At 37.7% G+C, this 21,724-nt stretch overlaps 1 protein-coding gene across 10 annotated transcripts in view; it reads right to left on the bottom strand.

The window, feature by feature from the left end:
- Positions 1–21,724, bottom strand: part of FAM184A (family with sequence similarity 184 member A) — a 115,340-nt gene that overhangs the window by 49,357 nt on the left and 44,259 nt on the right. For all 10 annotated transcript variants that reach the window (XR_006384686.1, XM_044249782.1, XM_044249824.1 and 7 more), the window contains exons 2-6: positions 19,082–19,936; positions 18,245–18,380; positions 16,239–16,420; positions 13,697–13,894; positions 9,732–9,854 (exon numbers count right to left, since the gene is read on the bottom strand). Coding sequence is in view for 9 of the 10 variants with exons in the window: in XM_044249782.1 (XP_044105717.1) it covers positions 9,732–9,854; positions 13,697–13,894; positions 16,239–16,420; positions 18,245–18,380; positions 19,082–19,936 (1,494 nt within the window). In the remaining variant the exon portion in view is untranslated. The remainder of the gene's footprint in view (positions 1–9,731; positions 9,855–13,696; positions 13,895–16,238; positions 16,421–18,244; positions 18,381–19,081; positions 19,937–21,724) is intronic.

Here is a 21,724-nt window from a genome sequence, read left to right as displayed (position 1 = left end):
TAAAAGTAACGAATACAACCAATTAAACTTTGTTTTCTAAAACATAATGAAAGTGGATATGTAAAGGAACACATCTGTTGTCATATCAAAATCTCTTTTTGTCATGTGCATCATCTACCTTTCTTTTCTATGGGTCTATGTCAACACAAACCCAGGAATGAAAGTGGCATTTCCTTGAAGCATAAACCAGTTCAGTAATCTCATTCTGTTGGTCATGAGGACTGGATCAGAGGCAGGCACATGGTAAAAGTTCATCTTTACACAATGATCTCCAGACTTTTAAAGGAGTTCCTAAAAAAGGTCTTTTTCCAGTTGCACATATAACCTACGAAAATGTATGACTGAAATAGGAAGTCAACACTTCCACACTGTTCTTTGTTCCAATGAACAAATCCAACTGGAGAAAAAGAGAAGCTGAGTTCCAGTGTAAACAAATTCAGTTCTGAATCTGATCATGCCTGATGCTAACATTCCCCCTGACTTTTTTTTTTCCCCCAATTTATTTATTTTCAGAAAAACAGTATTCATTGTTTTTTCACCACACCCAGTGCTCCATGCAAGCTGTGCCCTCTATAATACCCACCACCTGGTACCCCAACCTCCCACCCCCCGCCACTTCAAACCCCTCAGACTGTTTTTCAGAGTCCATAGTCTCTCATGGTTCACCTCCCCTTCCAATTTACCCAAATTCCCTACTCCTCTCTAATGCCCCTTGTCCTCCATGCTATTTGTTATGCTCCACAAATAAGTGAAACCATATGATAATTGACTCTCTCTGCTTGACTTATTTCACTCAGCATAATCTCTTCCAGTCCCGTCCATGTTGCTACAAAAGTTGGGTATTCATCCTTTCTGATGAAGGCATAATACTCCATAGTGTATATGGACCACATCTTCCTTATCCATTCATCCGTTGAAGGGCATCTTGGTTCTTTCCATAGTTTGGCGACTGTGGCCATTGCTGCTATAAACATTGGGGTACAGATGGCCCTTCTTTTCACGACATCTGTTATCTTTGGGGTAAATACCCAGGAGTGCAATTGCAGGGTCGTAGGGAAGCTCTATTTTTAATTTCTTGAGGAATCTCCACACTGTTCTCCAAAGAGGCTGCACCAACTTGCATTCCCACCAACAGTGTAAGAGGGTTCCCCTTTCTCCACATCCTCTCCAACACATGTTGTTTCCTGTTTTGTTAATTTTGGCCATTCTAACTGGTGTAAGGTGATATCTCAATGTGGTTTTAATTTGAATCTCCCTGAGGGCTAATGATGATGAGCATTTTTTCATGTGTCTGATAGCCATTTGTATTTCTTGATTGGAGAAGTGTCTGTTCATATCTTCTGCCCATTTTTTGATGTGTTTGTCTGTTTCGTGTGGGTTGAGTTTGAGGAGTTCATTATAGATCCTGGATATCAACCTTTTGTCTGTACTGTCATTTGCAAATATCTTCTCCCATTCCGTGGGTTGCCTCTTTGTTTTTTTGACTGTTTCCTTTGCTGTGCAGAAGCTTTTGATTTTGATGAAGTCCCAGAAGTTTATTTTCGCTTTTGTTTCCTTTGCCTTTGGAGACGTATCTTGAAAGAAGTTGCTGTGGCTGATATCAAAGAGATTACTGCCTATGTCCTCCTCTAAGATTCTGATGGATTCCTGTCTCACGTTGAGGTCTTTTATCCATTTTGAGTTGATCTTTGTGTACGGTGTAAGAGAATGGTCGAGTTTCATTCTTCTACATATAGCTGTCCAGTTTTCCCAGCACCATTTATTGAAGAGACTGTCTTTTTTCCACTGTATATTTTTTCCTGTTTTGTCAAAGATTAATTGACCATAGAGTTGAGGGTCCATATCTGGGCTCTCTACTCTGTTCCTCTGGTCTATGTGTCTGTTTTTATGCCAGTACCATGCTGTCTTGGTGATCACAGCTTTGTAATAAAGCTTGAAATCAGGTAACAGGATGCCCCCAGCTTTATTTTTGTTTTTCAACATTTCCTTAGCGATTCGGGGTCTCTTCTGATTCCATACAAATTTTTGGATTATTTGTTTCAGCTCTTTGAAGAATACCGGTGGAATTTTGATTGGAATGGCATTAAAAGTATAGATTGCTCTAGGCAGTATAGACATTTTAACAATGTTCATTCTTCCGATCCAAGAGTATGGAACGGTCTTCCATCTTTTTGTGTCTTCTTCAATTTCTTGTACTCAGCATCCTCCAAATTCTTCGTGTTTCTCTTAAAATAAAACTCAAAAATCTTTCAAGGGGTTACAAGGCCTCTGAGGCATAGACCCTGCCTCAGTCTCCAGCTTTTTCTTGCCAACTCCCTTCCTCGGTCTTTACGCTCCTTGGGTTAAGAACTGAATTCTGAAATCACACTGCCAGGATTAGAATTCTGGCTTTACCCACTTACTATGTGACTTGGGAAAGTTCCACAGCTTTTTTGTGACTTGATATCTAGTAATTACAGCATGGGGTTATTGAGAGAATTAAAGGAACAAAGAGTATAAAGGAGAGACTATATAAAACGACACCTGGAACATCGTAAGAACTAAATAAATATGAGTTATTATTATAGTTGTGATAACAGTCCCACCCACACTGTGCCTCAGGGCCTTTGCAGATCCTTTCCTCGGTTCATTCCTGTTAATCAGCAACATTTTGTAATATTTGTCAGACTTGTTGTTTCTAAATTTCGTCTATAAACAATGATGAAATTTTGTCAATAATATTTAATTATTTGCTTCAGTTAAATACAGTGAAATTCAGGAGTCAAAGGACATGCTCATGTTTAAGACTTTTAATAGTGCTAAATTCTTTCCAAGAAAATTATATGATTTTCTATTCCCATCAGCAACTTTTTGTGCTTATTTCTTTGCCCTTATCAACACTTCATGGTTTCAATTTTTATCATTAATGTTATGGTAATGGGAATGACATCTCATTAATTTCATTTCCTGTTTTTAAATTATAGCAGTTAAAATTATCTTTTTCATGTTCTCTTTTAGCTCATTTAAAAAATTCGGGTTATGGGGCGCCTGGGTGGCTCAGTGGGTTAAGCCGCTGCCTTCGGCTCAGGTCATGATCTCAGGGTCCTGGGATCGAGTCCCACATCGGGCTCTCTGCTCAGCAGGGAGCCTGCTTCCCTCTCTCTCTCTGCCTGCCTCTCCATCTACTTGTGATTTCTCTCTGTCAAATAAATAAATAAAATCTTAAAAAAAAAAATTCGGGTTATCTGTATTTTTTAATATTTTGTATATATTTTTAAGTTGCTAAAGACATAAATTTTGTTACTCCTGCAATTTGCCAATCATTTATTTCACCCCTCCCCAATTTTTCTTCTCTAATAATTTTACTTATGGTGTATCTCGATATACAAAAATTATAGCTTTCACTGTATAAATATACTGTGTTTTACATTGCCATCATGTGTTGAAAGGCCTTCCTAGTCCTAAGCTTTATCACTTGCATTTTTTTATTTTATTTATATTTATATTCATGATTTGAGATGACATTTCAATCTTAGCCCATCTTGAACATCTCTGGTATGAGGTTGAAGAACTTCATTTTTCTCTCTTCTTCCATTTATATATAGTCCTAAAAGAGCATTCAGATTAAACCTATTAAATCTAACTTTTGTCCCACCTTTCCACTGACATTGTAGGAAGGTCCTCAGAGAACACTTGATTGCATGACCTTTCCAGGTCTCATACTTTGGCTTCTAATCATTGTGTGACTCTGTGAGGCCCTAGGCACTTCTACCTCTTGAAAGTAACTGTTTTCATGTTGTTCTCATATCCATCAATTCTCATTCTCATGCTTTTGATTTCTCCTTCTCCATCTCTTTCCCTGGCTCTGTTAATTCAGTACTGGTGCTCCTCTTTGTTATCAGCAATCTTCTGGTGAGCTCTTCTGTGTTAACGGCTTCAGTGACTTCCTAATCTTTAGCTCTAAGCCTGGCCTCTCTACTTAGTTCCAGCCTAGATGTCTCACAAATCCCTTCAGGTCTGAACAATTCAATATCTTGCCATTCTTATGTAGCTTTCCTCCTGTAATACCCATCTTCCCAGAGTGGCATAATTAATTACCTGTCCAAACACCTGAGCCAGATACTGGAGTCTTTTTCTACCACTTATCACATCAGGTCCTGTAAATTTTATTTTTGAATAATCTTCTTCACTCCCCTGTTTTGCTTTCCTAGTCAAGAAGCTAATCAACTCTTGCCCAGACTAACGTAATAGCATCTTAAGTCATCTACCCAACTCTAATGACCAGTCCCCTCCCCATACAACTCATTCTCCTACTGCCACCAGAATTCTTTTCCTGAGATCATCTGAGAGTATCAGTTGCTGCTCTGGTGTTAGCACTCTCATTAGGACAAATTCTGAAGCTTTGCTATGGCACAGTCACAATTTAGCTTAAACTTCCTTTTCTACCACATTTCTTGACAAGTGCCATATTGTCAAGTACACTAATTCTCAACCAGGGTCAATTCTGCCCCCCAGGACAGTGTCTGGAGACATTTTTCCTTGTTATAACTGAAGGGGAAACATTATGGCACACGCTACTAGTATCTAGAATGTAGAGACCAGGGATACTACTAAACACCCTAAAGAATTATCTGCCCAGTAAGGAGTTCTGGGGTTGAGAGACTGGTGAACTGAACTTCTACAGTTCACCAAGGCATTATAACGTGAGTGCCAACATAATCATACTTACACTATTCCTTGTATCTATATTATCTTTCATCATTCCTACATCTGCAAATTTCCATTTACCTTTGAAAGGCCACCTTTTATACCACATTTAAAAATTCTCTAACATCACATTCTCTGGAGCTTTTCTGAATGCTTATGGTAGAGAAGCACTTCCTCCCCTAGAATTTAAAAAATGCACTATATTTATCACCAGTCATAACAGCCACTTGAATCTATGAGTTCCTTGACCTTTTGTCAAAGTATCCCTACCACCTAGAAGATACCATGCAGTCAATAAACATTTCCTAAATCATAAAAGATATGTAACTACTACTAACTTTTCTGGAGACCAATTTAGTAATAAGTGTCAGTCATACAACCACAAATTAATTAATTCTGACAAACAATCAACAAGCTTGAAAATGGACCCTCTGCCTCACATGGGACTGTCACTTTGATTTCAACCTTGTGAGATCCTGAGGAGAAGATCCAGCTAACCTATACCTGGACTCCTGACCCATAACACTTTGAGGTAATAAACCTGTGCTGTGTTAAGCCACGAAGTTTTGTGGCAATTTGTTACACAGCAATAGAAAAATCAATAACACTCTTATTTATAGAAGTTGACTTAGTTTTTAAGGATGAGTTTTACTCATTCAAAAAATATTTCATTTATAAATACTGACCTCTTGCCATGTGTCAGGCAGTAAATTAATGGTGATAAAACATTTTATAATAAATAAATCCAAATGATTTTTAACCAAATACTGAACTCTATATATATGATGCTTAGAAAACTTACATCCAGAAGAAAATCTACAACTTAAATGTTATAAAAACATTTAAAAAGACCACAATAGTTAGATTTATTGATCATTCCACCTAGTATTCTGTCCTCAAAGGTGATCCCAAATAACATTTGATGGGATAATAGGATTCTCCTACATCTGAGATTTTAGACTCATTAGCTTCCTTTAATATCCTAACATGACTCTGGCTTTCATGAATTGATCATTGAAATCCACAGTAGACCTACTTATGTTTTTGGTTTTATCATTTATAAGAGTATTAAGATCCATCTTATGAAGATAATACATTCTTTAATTTTTTTCTAAAATAATCATTTTCATCTTTATGAAGTACCCCCTAATTCTTTCCTCATGTTTTTCCATATACCTACTTTCTATCCAATAAATATAAATGGGATAAACTCTATTTAAAAGGAAAAAAATTCAAGGGCACCTGGGTGGCTCAACTGGTTGGATGTTTGACTTTTGGTTTCAACTCAGGTCATGATCTCAGGTGCTCTGCACTTGGTGCAGAGTCTCCTGAAGATTCTCTTCCTGTCCCTCTCCTCCCTCTCTGCTCCTCCCCTCACTTGCTCTCTCTTAAATAAATAGCAAAACCTTCAGACTAGATAAAATGCAGCCATATGTGTTTGGGAAGAGGTGCATGTAAACATAAGGTTGCAGAACAATGAAAGGTCGGTAGATGGAAAAAGATATAACAGTCATATCAAACTAAAAGAAAGCTGGTTATGCAGTATCAAACAACAGAGACTAAAACAAAAGGTATGATCCATTAAGTAGTTAAAGAGTTTTATATTTGTATGGATATAAAAAGCTTCTAAATAGTCAAAGCAAAACTTGACAGAATGTAAAAAGAAATAAAGAAATCCACCATCATAGCATCAGTTTTTAGTAAATGATGGGTCAAAAAGATAAAAGTCTGTGACAACATGGATGGAACTAAAGCATATCATGCTTAGCGAAATAAGTCAAGTGGAGAAAGACAACTATCGTATGATCTCCCTGATATGAGGAAATGGTGATGCAACATGGGGGCTTAAGGGGGTAGGAGAAGAATGAATGAAACAAGATGGGATTGGGAGGGAGACAAACCATAAGAGACTCTTAATCTCACAAAACAAACTGAGGGTTGCTGGGGGGAGGGGGACTGGGAGAAGGGGGGTGGCGTTATGGACATTGGGGAGGGTATGTGCTTTGGTGAATACTGTGAAGTGTGTAAACCGGGCGATTCACAGACCTGTACCCCTGGGGATAATAATATATTATACGTTTATAAAAAATAAAAAATTTAAAAATTAAAAAAAAATAAAAATAAAAATAAAAACGAATTTTAAAGGAACCCCCCCCAAAAAAGATAAAACTCAAAAAGGACACAGAATATTTGAAGAAGATAAGTTAAAATCTTGATTTAATGGACTGGCATACAAGACTACACTGAACAACTGGACATAACCAAAGTATTAAATTTCTTTCATGTGTCACACTAGACTTAACAAGTTTTAAAAATTGTGTTCATATTATGAATTTCACAGTTCATAATTTCAAATTTAAAAAATTTCACCATTTTTAACAATGATGCAGTTAAGGTTAAAAAAACATGTCAATCTCACACAACTCTCCCAGAGAACAGAAAAAGAAGTAAGTCTTTTTTCATTGTATGAGACTACTAGAACCTTGATTCCAAAACTAGAAAAGGATGATATAAAAAGGTAAAAGTACAAAGCAATCTTACTGAACCCAGGCTCAAAAATACCAAAATGAATATTAGGAAACTGAATCTAGTTATTATATAAAAAGATATATATATATAATCTATTATGGCTAAGTAAGATGGAAAATTAGGGACTTTTGGGTGGCTCAGTCAGTTAAGCGGCTACCTTTGGCTCAGGTCATGATCCCGGGGTCCTGGGATCAAGCGCCTCATTGGGCTCCTTGCTCCTCAGGGAGCCTTGCTTCACCCTCTCCCTCTGCCTGCCAGTCGGCCTGGCTTGTGTTTTCTCTCTCTGACAAATAAGTAAATAAAATCTTAAAAAAAAAAAGAAAATTAATCTAAGGTACCACATTAACAAAGAAAAAAAGTATGATCTCAATAGACACAGAAAAATCAGCATCAGTTTGTGATTTCTTTTTAACTTAAGAAACTAGAATTATAAGAGAATTTCCTAAACTAGTTAAAGAGCATTTATAAAATAAAACTTTAGAGAAGCATAGTATTTAACTGTAAAATGTTGACATCCTTCACTTTAAGAGCAGGAAACAAAACAAGAAAGCTTATCTCTAGAGATCCTACCCAGCCAAGTAGGACAAGTAAAAAGATGTCCAGGCTGAAGGAAACAGCAGGTTGCATGTGGAGGGATGAGCCAGGCAGATTCTTGGGGAACAATTCTAATATGGCACCAAAACCAGGGTGCTAAAGCATAACTGAGAACATATCTAAAAGGAAAATCAATTACATGTTTCTTAGAATTCTTCTCAGTGAAATTACAGTGTGTAGATTGGAGAAATATTTAAACCATTTCAAACAGAGAGTAGACCCTGGGGGACCTTCTTGAGAAACACAGATAGTCGCTAAACTGCCTTTTAATGAGAGTGGGACACCGTAACTACAAGGATCATAGTCTGCTGGGAGAGGTGTGCAAATCTGGTGCCAATGGTGAATTATCTTGGACAAGAGGAGAGAGGCAGAGCCAATACAAATATAGCTATATCCCTTGCTTTTTTAAAGTTCATGTTATGTCACTTTACTTTCATAAAAGACCTATGATAGTACTTTTTGCTAACCAAAAGTAATCTGGAGAGATTTTCACTCTTACAGAAAAAGGCAAAAAGTAAAATCGCAAGCCCTTATAGAGGCAGTGTGGTACGCATTGCAAGCAGGGCGAGCAACCCCGCCGAGTCCCTGTCCTGAGAACACTCAGCACCTCAGTATCGGGCCACCATAGTTGTGAACTCTGTGAGCATCTTTGCATCTGTTAGCAAGAAGGATCCTAAAGTATCAGAAAAGCCTAAGAGAGTGGGCGCCTGGGTGGCTCAGTGGGTTAAGCCTCTGCCTTTGGCTCAGGTCATGATTCCAGGGGCCTGGGATCGAGTCCCGCATCGGGCTCTCCCGGCTTCTCCTCATCTCTCTCTGTCTGTCTCTCTGCCTACTTGTGGTCTCTCTCTCTGTCAAAGAAATAAATAAAATCTTAAAAAAAAAAAAAAAAAAAAAGCCTAAGAGAGGTTAGTTTTGGGGTTTTGGAGTGCTCAAAAGTTTTTCCGTATAAATTAATGGTAACTACTTATTCATTTTATACCATTTCAGCTTACAAAATGTTTCACAGGGTGCTCCACTTAAAAGCAGGACAAGCTGCAACAGTCTTAATTCTATCATTTCCAAATGTGATGATTGGTGCCTTCCCTGGATAAATGTTTAAAGATAATTAAAGAAGGCTGAATGCAAATGATTAGCATGCCCTGGAGCACTCGTGTTTTGGTGTGGTTTTCCTAAGCAGAAGCAGAGTAATGAGAAAGTAGGATTTAAAGACTTTGGTAGAGGTGATGCTAGTGAGGTAGGAGCAGTCGACAAGATATGTCCAGACATGGTCTTGTTTTAGGAAGAGCACTCTACAAGACAAGACTGTTCACATGAAGGATGAACTGGAATGAAGGACAAGAAGACAACAGGGAGGCTATTCTAGGGCATAGGTGAACCCAGGCAGTAAAGAGAAAGGAATAAAACAAACAATATTATAGTTTTTAAACTGTCTTTACATTTATTTTATTCACAACTTGATTTATAACATTCTTATTATACTCTATTCTTAGTCTTTCCTAAGCTAAACAATACTATTTTCTTATAGCATTTAAAAATTATTTTAATGTCACTCTGCAGAACTTATAAAAGTTATAAATTTATAAAGTCTCTCCTTTTAAAACAGAGATACAGTATAGAGAATAGTAAGTCACTGTTTTACAAAAGGTAGATAAACCTCTTCTGTTTTCTTTCTTACAAAGTGATGTTATCCTTGTTTTGCTTTTTCCTCACAAAGGCACCTTGGTCTGATGTTTTGAGTAGTAAATTTTTATCTGGTGAGATATAACCAATGTATTATGAAAAACTCAGCATCAGTGAAAGCATGTGATTATTTTTATTCTAGGTATTTTACCATCAGTGAGGCTCACCGACATACACAATGTTACCAAATAAGATATTACTGATAAGATATAATACAGGTGATAAGCCTAAAGAATTCTTGCCTCGTGATTGGCTGTATTTAGCTTCTCTTCTAATGCTTCCTTCAGGTTTTCCAGCTCTTGTTGAAGTTGACTTTTATCCTCTTCCAGGTTTAGTTTCTCCTTTTTATATTGTTCCTCCAGTTCCTTAGGAAAAGATGATAACAAATATTATATACTTCAAAAGACTCCAAGAAAAAGGCCATTCTGTTTTATATTTTGATACTTAAAAAAAATTTTTTTATTTATAAATATATAATGTGTTATTAGCCCCAGGGGTGCAGGTCTGTGAATTGCCAAGTTTACACACTTCACAGCACTCACCATAGCACATACCCTCCCCAATGTCCATAACCCTACCACCCTCTCCCTACTCCCCCTCCCCCTGCCTCCCTCAGTTTGTTTTGTGAGATTAAGAGTCTCTTATGGTTTGTCTCCCTCCCAATCCCATCTTGTTTCATTTATTCTTTTCCTACCCCCAAACCCTCCATGTTGTATTGCTACTTCCTCATATTAGGGAGATCATATGAGAGTTGTCTTTCTCCGACTGATCTATTTCACTAAGCATAATACCCTCTAGTTCCATCCACGTCATTATAAATGGCAAGATTTCATTTCTTTTGATGGCTGCATAGTATTCCATTGTATTATATTTTGATACTTTGCTTTTCGAATCAGCCTTATCTTTAAACAATAATACTGGAGTTATTATTCTAATTAATCCTACGGGCTTAGAGTCTATCATTCTGAATCACTTATGATGTGGTTAAATAATTATTTTAAATGGTAAGAATATTTGACTTCTCTAGATCAAACTGAGCCAGCAACAGAAATATATGATGTAAGTGATAATTGGGGAGATAAAAAAATTCTATCTCTTGAATACAGAATTCTTTTATATTTACATAAAAAAAAACAAAAATCCAGGAACAGTTCTGGAACACTGGAACATAGTCAAGAATTACCAAGTACAGTGGGAAGTTGGAGGAGCCTGGTGGTGGGTATTATGGAGGGCATGTATTGCATGGAGCACTGGGTGTGGTGCATAAACAATGAATTGTTACACTGAAAAGAAATTAAATTTAAAAAAAAGAATTACCAAGTACAAAATTAAAGTATCAAAAGAAGCAAGACCAGTAAAATAGATACTTACTGAAGAGAGCCTACTATTTGGCATGCTACGTAATACTTGGGATACACAGGCAGTAAAACATGAGGTCTGTCCTTAATCAGCTAAAGATAACAAGCAACTAAATATGTGATGAAAGTTAAAAGAGCATAAGGACTACAAGGATATATGGATGGAAAACTGGTAAGTTCTAGCTTGGTGAGGAAATCTGCACCTAGAACACAATCCCTCAGTCGAGTCTAAAGGAGTGCATCAGTAAGAAAAGGTGGTGAAGCAAGAGGGAAATCGGAGAGAGAAGAAACCTGTGCAAAAACCATGGCAGTACAAAGACCTGGTACGTTACACATGGCTCAATGTTTCTATAGGATAAGGTAAGAAGAGGAGTAAACAGCGCTCTATGGTGCTCCAAGGCAAAGTCCAGGTTTGAGGATTTGCTGGGCTGACTCACAGGATTCGGCATCTAGTCATACTCACAGCTACAGTTTATCATACACAGCAAAAGGACCCTAAGCATGATCAGCAAAGGGAAAAGGCAACAGGGCAAAGTCTGCAGGAAACCAGGCATAAGTTTTTAAGAGTTCTGTCACACAGGACTCTCCAGAAAGTTGTGACAATAATGTGAAATGCTGTCTATCAGGAAAACTCATGAGTGACCCAGTGCCCATGTTTCTCACTGGGGACTAATGACATGGGTACCCTCTGACTAGCATATGCCAAATTTCCAGACTTCAAGAAGGAAAGCAGATGTTCAGCACAAACCATATTGTTTGCATAAACGCTTTAGGCACATGAGCCATCCTTACCAGGGAATGGTGGAAACGCTCCTGAAATTCAAGTTCCCAGACACAAGCAAGGGCCAACATTGCCCCCTGCCTTTCTAAGAACAGCAGCTTCTGGCCTGCTATGTTAACTCTTTTCTGCATGGATTCTCTACATATTCAGTTTCAAATACGGTGGATAAACTAGAATTATGAAAGAAAATATAATCCCTTTTGATACTAATAAGGAATGGAGAATTCACCTTTCAGTAAATGTTCTTTAAAAGATAACTTGACATTGGAGAAAGACTATTCTAAAAGGAGGGTGGTTTGAGCTTATGCTCAGAAATGAGCTAGCTAGGCAAGAGAGGAATGAAGCGGCAAGTGATAGGTTATTTTGAGAAAAGAGAATGGTACAGATAAAGCTATCATGAGTTTTGAGTACGTTCGCACCCAGGAAATTCATGTCATCTGTTTTATAGCAACCACATTTTAAAGAAAGATTACAAGAAATGTAAATAGCGTGAAGCAGATTTTTAGGAGGCTCAGAAATTGAAATTCAACAGGCAGGGGGATAATTAGGAGAAGTAAGGAGGCAAAAGTGATATTGATGAAAGATGCCTTGATTCTAGTACTTAGAATGTAATACAGAGGAATAAAGAGAGACAAAAAGCAGAACACCTGCAAGTTAAATACTACGAAAAGAGAGGATAAGGCTAAGATGAATAAGGGACGTAGAAATGAAAAAATAGTAACAAAAAATAGCTATGGAACAGCTAACTGAAGCAGCAGTTACCACTAAATACTTCCCTCTAAATCCCTGAGCACTTGACACATATGTATAGTCAGTGAGCACACACATCCACCACGTAATTAAAGCTGTACAAATTTGTTCCAGAATAGCGACCTGGCATAGAGAAAACAGCAACCACAATTTTGAGAAATAACATGTCATTAAGTTTTGTCTCCAGCTACATAAACATAAAATAGTAAGTTTAGATAGAAATAACACTCTAACAGGAAGTTTTATATGAATTTTTAATTAAGTTCAGGTGTTGAATATTCTTTCCAAATAGCTGAATCATAAAAGGAAGAGACATAGAGGCAAAGATCTCAATTCATATCCAACCTCTTCTGTTTACTAGGTTAGTGATACTGAATACATCATTTAGGTTTACTAAACCGATTTCACCACCCACATACTAAAATGACATTAATCTCCAAGTCTTAAGTAATAAGAAATATACAATAAAGCTTGGGAAACTGTAAAATGCTATTACATAAAATATATAGCAACCATCATGAATACATGCCTATGTGTGGTGGTTAAATGTCTTAGGATTTGATATCTGAGACCTGAGTTCAAGACCTGACTGATTCTTACTAGTTGCATGTGTTTGCACAAGTGTTTAACCTCTCTGTCCTCCATCTCCTCTCCAGGAAGAAAGGTAGAGCAATTAAGCCTATGAGAGTGTTGTGAGGATTAAATAAAACAGATGGAAAACATGACTGCAGCGCCTGGCACACAGTAAGAAGGACTAATAACTAACATTTATTTGTCATTATATGCTAGGACTTGTCTGAATTCTCAACATTTTATCTCACTTAACCCTCATAAGAACATTACAAGATGGATTTTATCTTCCTTTGTCCACTGAGGAGCCTGAGGCGTGGCTTTTGAGACCCAAGATTAGGCAACTAGAAGCCAAGAGCTCAGTGTAAGGCCCACATCTGTCAGACACCTCGCTTTTTCTACTATGCAACAGGAAGTAGACAGCTACAGGAGACTAAGTGCTCCAAGCAGCTGAGGCTTTCTGAGGAGCACACATCGAAGATGCTGTCTCACGAGGAGACAGCTCAAGATCAAGCATGTGTTTCTGCTACAGCTTATACAAAGTAGGAATGCTTCATATCAATTTAATCAACTACATTCCATGTCAACAATTTTTAAGTTACTCTTTGAATCATGATTTACACAGTGATTATGAGAGAGCAGCCATCAGAATGAAGCAACTCATTTACTCCACAGTATGGGTCACACTGGATCAGTACAGAAACCCCTCCAGTTTACCAATGCTAGGATACGTTGAATTTGTACTCACCACTTGCAGTTTCTTCTTATCCCTAATTGCATTACTGTGGACAGCCTCAATTGCCATGTGGTGCTTCCAAGCTAATTCTTCCAAAGTCTTAGAATGAGCCTCATTTAATTGAGCTACCTCCCCTTCAAGTCTATTTTGCAGGTTTTTGAGCTCCATCTCATAATATTCTTGCTGAGTTTTCTTTGCTTCATTTACTTTCTAAAATTAAAGCAAATAAAGATCAATAATTGCACCTGTTTTTTTCATTACTGCTATTAGTATTCTGGATACTCAATAAATACATAAACTTGAAAGAACTGAGCACTATGGGATTTAGACTTTGGACATGAGATTACATTATCAGTATTCTCAGAAAATGACAGGGTAGCACAGGCAAAATGAATAATTTTAATACAAGTGATAAAATAGATTAATACTAGGTTAGAACTAAGTACAAGTTAGTACATCTGTGAGCTTAAGAGAAAGGCTTCCCGTATGTCAAAGCTGCACACAAAATGGCTTACCAATTTACCCACTCAGATTATATTATTCAATCCAATCTTATTGAGTGCCAGTTACATGCCTTTTAAGCAGTCACAGTCTAATGATGGGAAAAAGGCAATAGACAGTGCCAATATAATTTTATAAATTCTATGAAAGGAGTATATATCATGTGTTGTAAGAATATACAGTAAAGGAGCCTAACCTGGAACAGATGAGAAAGGATGTACATCAGCATGTGCATGTGCGTGTGCGTGTGCCGTGTGTGTGTGTGAGAGAGAGAGAGAAAGAGAGAGAACCTGAAGGGGTGGGAAAGGATGTGTGTGTGTGTGTGAGAGACAGTGACACACACACATGCACACATACATCAAGGAAAGCTTTCCAGAAGAGAAAACATCTGAGCTGTTGATGACACATTCTCTCATTTAATTCTCACAAGCCCATCAGGAAATGAAAGATGAGAAAGTTTCAAATCTAGATCTGATGTCAAAAGCCTAAATTCACAACCATTTCCAGCATTCTGAAAGATGGTAGTCTGCCAGGTGGTCAAGTTCAAGTAAGATAGGAAGACCATGGAGCCGAGCAGTGTGGACAGAACAGAAGATACGTGGCTGACAGTGGTGAGGGATAAGGCTCAGCAGGAGGCACGAGTCAAATGATGCGAAAGGGTCTTTTATGTTAAGGAGTCTGCATTTCATCATGATAGGAATGAGAATCATTGCAATTACATAACGGACATATTTTTGACAACAATCACGTTGGCAGTAGGCTAGGAAATTGTAACTGAAATCCAGGCCACAATGACCTAAACCTAAACCTAGAATCTGTAAAAGGGTATGAAGGCAGATGATGGAATAGTACATTAAAGGAGTAGAAAACCAACAGGACTTGGTAACAGGTAAGAGGTTAAGGAAACAGTAATCAATAATGACTGACTTACCAAACTAGATGGGACTATAGCGCTACTGGTTGAAAAAAGGAGTTAAAAAAAAAAAAATACAGTACTTTTGAGGGAAGAAAGTTCTAGATATGCTGATTTGAAATGTTTGTGAGAAACCAACATATCTTGTGGGAGTCAGAGACATGGCACTAACTAACTAACTCTTTCATGTCTTAAGTTTAGGGAAAAGATCGGGCCTATACTATCAGATTTGGGAGCGATCCCTGAACAAATTTTATGCTACTAGAATGGATGAGCCTGTAGAATGAGGTGAAAATGCTGGGGAGCATCAATGATTAGAGAACAGATGGAGAAGGGAAGCTGCAAAACAAGACTGCAAGGCCACGGAGACAGGAGGAAAACATGTGAGAGCGTGAAACACCAAAACAGGGATGCTGTAAATCAGAGAGGAGTAAGTACCACAGTAGGACAAGATTCACCAAGTCCAGCAACCAGGATGTCACCCAAGGCTAGGACAAACACAGATTCTGAGGAGTGGTGGTAAGAGAAACCACATGACACTTGGGTAAGGAGTGAATGGAAGGTGAACAAGGGTCAAAGTTTTGAATATGCTTGGTTGCTGAGGGAAAGAAAAAGAAGTATCCAAAACTCCCACTCGATATTGTGAATATCTGAAAAACTGCAATAAATATTTAGCAATTACTCTACAAATGATGTGTCTTATTTGTTTAATCTAGAAGTTCAATATGTTGGTATATGAATTTTCAGAGCTTGATGCTTTTTGTTCTTTTGTTTTACAGAAATTTCCTAGGTGGATATGCAATAATATTTTTCATTAGTACAAAAACATATATGATTAAGCACAAATGTACATGCCACTGGAATAAGAGTTTATTCAGTTTCTGGCTGAAATAGGTTGACATGTCTTGAGTTCTTACATTATAACTATTAATATTCTGAACATATACACAATATGGGATAGTCCAGCTGTATACCATTTTTCTCAAAAATGAAAACTTACTAGAATTAAGAGATGGACTGTTATTGTCAATTTGACATAAATACTTTAAATCAGATTTGAAAAAGATGAAAACTGAACTTTTTTTCCCTTTTCCTTTCTTTGGTGGGGGGCGGGGGTAGATGGATTCCACTGTTTTTTACCTTCTCCAGTTCCAAAATCTGCTGCTTCTGCTCTTCATCCAGACTCTGAGTTTTGCTTTGCAAAAAAGCTCTTTCTTCTTCAAGCTGAGATAATCTCTCATTGGCCCTTGATTTTTCTGATTCTAGATCTTTAATTGTAACCTCCTGGGTCATTTGAGTTGCTTGAAGCATTCCAATATGACCTATGCCCCCAAAAGAAAACCTTCACTTTAAAATCTATTACATTGTGGTACAAAACAGTTTACATTTAATGACACAATTGTGATTACTACCTGAGGGAAATAAATAGTCTGCATGTACAAATTGTACTTTGATTTCTTCACTGTATAAAATAGAAATACTTGCCACAGGAATACTTATCCAAGTAGACTATTTAAACTAGAAAGAAGTTCAGTTTCACATTACTGATGTTGTCCCTGCCCCACCTGCCATACTCAAGAATCTTTTTTTTAAGATTTCCAACTAAAAAATTTAAGTGGAAGCAACTCCTCAGGGGTGTATATAAAATCCTCAGGAGTAAAAGAAGGAGAGAATGCACTGATTAATACTATGGCGCTAAAATGAGTAATCTGTTCTTTTCTAATCTCTTTTTTCAAATTCTCATAAAAGACAAATCTGTATGTAGACAGTAAATATGGCAGGGAGCTATTTGGTTGAAACTGAATTTATTTTAAACAAGAGAAGTGATAAAGAACTAAGCTGGATTAAGAGACAGATAAGGACACTGAGGTTATCAAAGAAAGAATAAATGGCAACAAGAAAAAAAAGCAGAGTGGACGAGAGAAAGATGAAAAATGAGAATGAGAAAAAGGGTCTCAGAAAGCTTGTGTTAGGGCAGTGATCCTTAGTGTGCTCTGGACAGGAGACCTGGAGCCCTTGCTGGCAGTGAAGAACATCCCCGACCTACTGTCTCAGAAGCTCTGAAGCTGAAACCCAGCACCTGTGGTTGCACAAGCACTTTGGGGTGATTTTGTACACATTAAAGTTGAAAAACTCCTACTTAGGGGAAAGGCTGCATGGGAGTCACTGATGAGCCAACCAAATGGCATCCTCAGAGAACTAGTTCAAATGGCTTTACCTGGCACCATAAACACTTGGGCATATGACATGGGCCAGCACTTCCTCTAGTAAGGGCTAAGAAATGAGCACATTAGCCATAGTAGAATGGACAACTCAAGTTTTATATGTAAAGTGATCCCTATTAATAAACTAAATGAGGGGAGCCTGGGTGGCTCAGTGGGTTAAGCCGCTGCCTTCAGCTCAGGTCATGATCTCAGGGTCCTGGGATCGAGTCCCATATCAGGCTCTCTGCTCGGTGGGGAGCCTGCTTCCTCCTCTCTCTCTCTGCCTGCCTCTCTGCCTACTTGTAATCTCTCTCTGTTGAATAAATAAATAAAATCTTTAAAAAAAAAAAAAAAAACTAAACTAAATGAAATGAGACACTGTGATTCACATATAGGGTCACTAATTTAAATACATATGGATTTTTTAAACGTATGGTTTTTTTTGGTTTTTTTTGTTTTTTAAAGATTTTATTTATTTATTTGACAGACAGAGATCACAAGTAGGCAGAGAAGCAGGCAGAGAGAGAGAGGGAAGCAGGCTCCCCACCGAGCAGAGAGCCCAATGTGGGGCTCGATCCCAGGACCCTGGGATCATGACCCGAGCCGAAGGCAGAGGCTTTAACCCACTGAGCCACCCAGATGCCCCTAAACGTATGTTTTTAAAGAATAAAAGCCCTTAGAAAGAAAGCTTCATTGTTTTTAGTGGGTGATTTATTGCTGCTAACTCTTAATTTTTTATAAATATATATTCCTAATAAGTTATTTGCTTATCTTACTTATGATTAAGAAGAAATTAGAGACCTTCAACATGTTTAGAGTCTAATTTTTTTTTTTAAGAGTCTAATTTTAAAGTATGAGTAGGAAAGGCAAATTTTGTCTTGAATTAACATTTCAGTGTTGGTTTTAGCTGAGGAATATACCAAGAACTGTGGTCACACATACTAGCTTTGAGGACAAGGTCTGAAGCTTGTTGTTGTAAACGTTCTCTGGCCGCTGCTAGCTCACTTTCCACTTCCTTGTGTTTGCTCAACAAGGCCATCTCTCCCTCCTTGGCATCATCAAGCTGTTTTTGAAGAACCTAAGAATGATCAAATAGCCATTATTAATATGCAAGAATGTTGCTGACCTAATTAGCTAAGCTAATGATGCTAATTCACTTAAATTACAAGCATCAACTTTCTCTTATTCAAAAGTCACAGTTAATAATACCTACTTTTAAATCTGTTTTGATAACACTTTTAACTTATCTTCATAAATCATATGACACAATCATGAAAGACTATTCTACCGCTTCTAATCCACTCAAATACTGTATAGAAACAGCTATGAAATTTTCTATGCCAATAAAACAAAATTTGTAGGGACTTCTTGGCCTTCTTTTCAAATGTGCCAAATGCCTATTTAATTCAGGTTTATAAAGCAATCAATTTTTGTTCATTGTCTGGGTAGACCATTATTAATGAAGGTAAGGAAGAAAACACAACTAAACCCAAAGCCCAATATTTTAACTCTCCCAAGTCACTTGTGAAAAATACTAACATGATATTTCAATAAAATCCTGTCATAATCAGTAAGATTTTAATTGTTATTCATATCTGAAGTTCTAGTTGGAAATAATAACTACAGAGTAGTACAAATTACCCCTTTATTGATTTTCTCACAAAGCAAAAGTTGGAGAAAGCAAAATGGAAAAAAAAAGTTAAAGTAGTCTAATTGGAAAGATAAAGACAAAACTGAAGGGTAAAAATCTGTATGTTTAATGTGGCATTCTTTACTTACCTGAACACTGTTCTCTGCTGTAACAAGTGCTATCTGAAGCTTTTGGCATTTGTCACGAAGACTTCCAGCTTCATCCTGTACCATCTGTAACTCCGTCTTTAACTTTCCTATGGTTTTTCGTAAAATTGCTTCTTGTCCCTGAAATTCTTTTCTAAGATCAGCTTCCTTTTCTTTGCTAGCCTGTAGGCTTTCTGCAGTAAAAAGCTGTGACCTTTTCAAAGTATCAAGCTCATGCTCATAAAAAGACTGAGCTTTATTCAACTTGCCTTCATAATCCTCAATGAGCTTTTTCCGTTCAAGTCTTAGCTCTTCCAAGGTTTGGTTTAAGGTCTCCACCTCCATTCTGTGCAGCTCCTCTGCCTTCTCCTGCCCTTTACTGACCGAGGCACTGTGATCCTGCTGTGACTTCAACAGCTCTTGGATCTCTCGTCTGTGAGCAGTTCGCAAATCTTCCAAGGCCAAGCGTTTGTCTTTCTCGAACTGTACCTGGAGTTGTCCAAAACTCCGTAATCTTTCCTCAAATTTCCTTCTAATCTCTTCAACCTCTCTAGACATGGTTACTATGCGTTGGACATGCTGGGCTTCTGCACAAAGTTGCATGTCCTCAACTCTGTGCTTATAAGCTTCAAATTCTGTCAAAGCCTGCTGCTTCATTTTTATGTGATCTTCTAATGATGCTTCTAAAACCTGAATCTTTCGCTTAAGATCTAACTCCTCTGTTACTTTGCTTTTATACTGCAGTATTTTTTCTCTTGTTTCTGCAAGAATCTGCTGGATTTCTTCTTCATGAGCATCTTTGAGGGTTTGGATTGCAGATTCATGCTCATCATTTTTAGTGTTTAAAGCATATATTACCTGCATGGTTTTGAAAAGGGGAGAAGCAATTCAGCAAACCACATTCTTTTCTTATTGGAAGTTAATTCTTTCATTTGGGCTGATATTTTTCAACACACATAATATTGGCTATGGTAAATACTAAATACCGAAGCTTCATGTATTGTTTTGGATTCATAGATTGATTTACTTGGTTACTTTTACCTTACCCCAACCTTAAAAGTTGCACCTGAAGACTTTGCTACAAATAAAACAGCAAAGAGAATAGAAAGGAGTTTTCCATATGGCCCTGTCTAGCTTGGGAGTGAGTGTCAGGAGAAAAACCTCAGAGTAAGTGTATACCCTACATGAGTGTCCCAGAGGAAGAGAGGCTTTGCATCTAGGTCCTAACTCTTCCTAAATGCCTCTTTCATCTGTTTAATGTCTGGTAGGTTCTAAATTTAGGGAGTTTCTTTTCTAATTCTCCTATGGTCTGTTTTTGAGGCTAATCCTCTTCAAGCTCATAGTGGTCTCCTTATAAAATCCATTAATATTTTTCTGCTCAACATCAAACACTGTAGTTTTACTCACTCCCTAATTCTTCCTCTGTTTCCAGGCAAGCCAGGTCCCTAGAGCCAGAGTGTATTGAGTACAGGTCTTTATTTTTATTTTAGTCCTTAGATTTTAATGATTTCATTAAGATTTTCCCAATTTTAATTCCAAATGACAACACAGTCCCTTTATAGTAATGCTCCCATTCTTGCATATTCTTTGATACCCTCCATCATACCATTGTGGTCAAATAGTATAATATTCATGACTATTACTTAATGCTGAGATGCACCCACTTTCTTCTGAAGTAAAAAGAAATGAACACTACACAATCCGACCATCCAGAAGCTAAAAATCAGTGTCCTAGAGCTTTGCTCATTTTAATGTGATCTTATTCTGGCTTTAAAAATGAATCCTAGGGGCGCCTGGGTGGCTCAGTGGGTTAAGCCGCTGCCTTCAGCTCAGGTCATGATCTCAGGATCCTGGGATCGAGTCCCATATCAGGCTCTCTGCTCGGTGGGGAGCCTGCTTCCTCCTCTCTCTCTCTGCCTGCCTCTCTGCCTACTTGTAATCTCTCTCTGTTGAATAAATAAATAAAATCTAAAAAAAAAAAAAAAAAATGAATCCTAGCACCAAGAGCCAGAAACTGTAATGAAGATGCAACAGCACTGCCATTTTTGTAGAGAACTTGTTTACATAGCCTGAGGCTATGGAGACAGACTCCATATCTCTTCATATCTCTTCAGATACCCTAATAAGGCTAGAATGTACTGCTAAATCTAGGTGGTCACCTGCCTGGCCTACAGCTATATTTATGCAAGGAGAAGAGACATTGGAGACTTACCCCACTCCAAGGGCTTCACTCTCTCCACATAGGGCCCTGTCTTCCAGAATCAATTCCTTACCCATATACTCACTTGGTCTGCTCTATTTTGTGAGATGTAATCATAACAGAGGCAAAAAGATTGAAAGATGGCAAGATCCCATTATTCTTGCCAGCTACTTCTCCTGCTAGCTAACCTCCAAAAGGAAAATATATGCAACAGAAGGGAAATAAATGCTAATTTACAGCTTCTCTCTCTCTCTCTTTTTAAATACCTCTAATTCCAAATCCTAGGTTATGTCCCTAATGAGCTAACAAAGATCCCCATGGAAGACTCTTTCATTTATACATTTAAGCTTAAAGGTAGCTTAAAATCCAGGAAAGTTGGTGGTCTCCTACAACCCTCCCTCAGGGTCATACCTGCCTGGCATGTGGATGCCCAGAAAAGGCTAAAG

This window comes from Neovison vison, chromosome 1 (genome assembly GCF_020171115.1).
Source record: "Neovison vison isolate M4711 chromosome 1, ASM_NN_V1, whole genome shotgun sequence".
Classification (NCBI taxonomy): Eukaryota; Metazoa; Chordata; class Mammalia; order Carnivora; family Mustelidae; genus Neogale; species Neogale vison.
The sequence above is the reverse complement of the archived record's forward strand: the minus strand, read 5'-3'. Positions and strand labels throughout refer to the sequence as shown.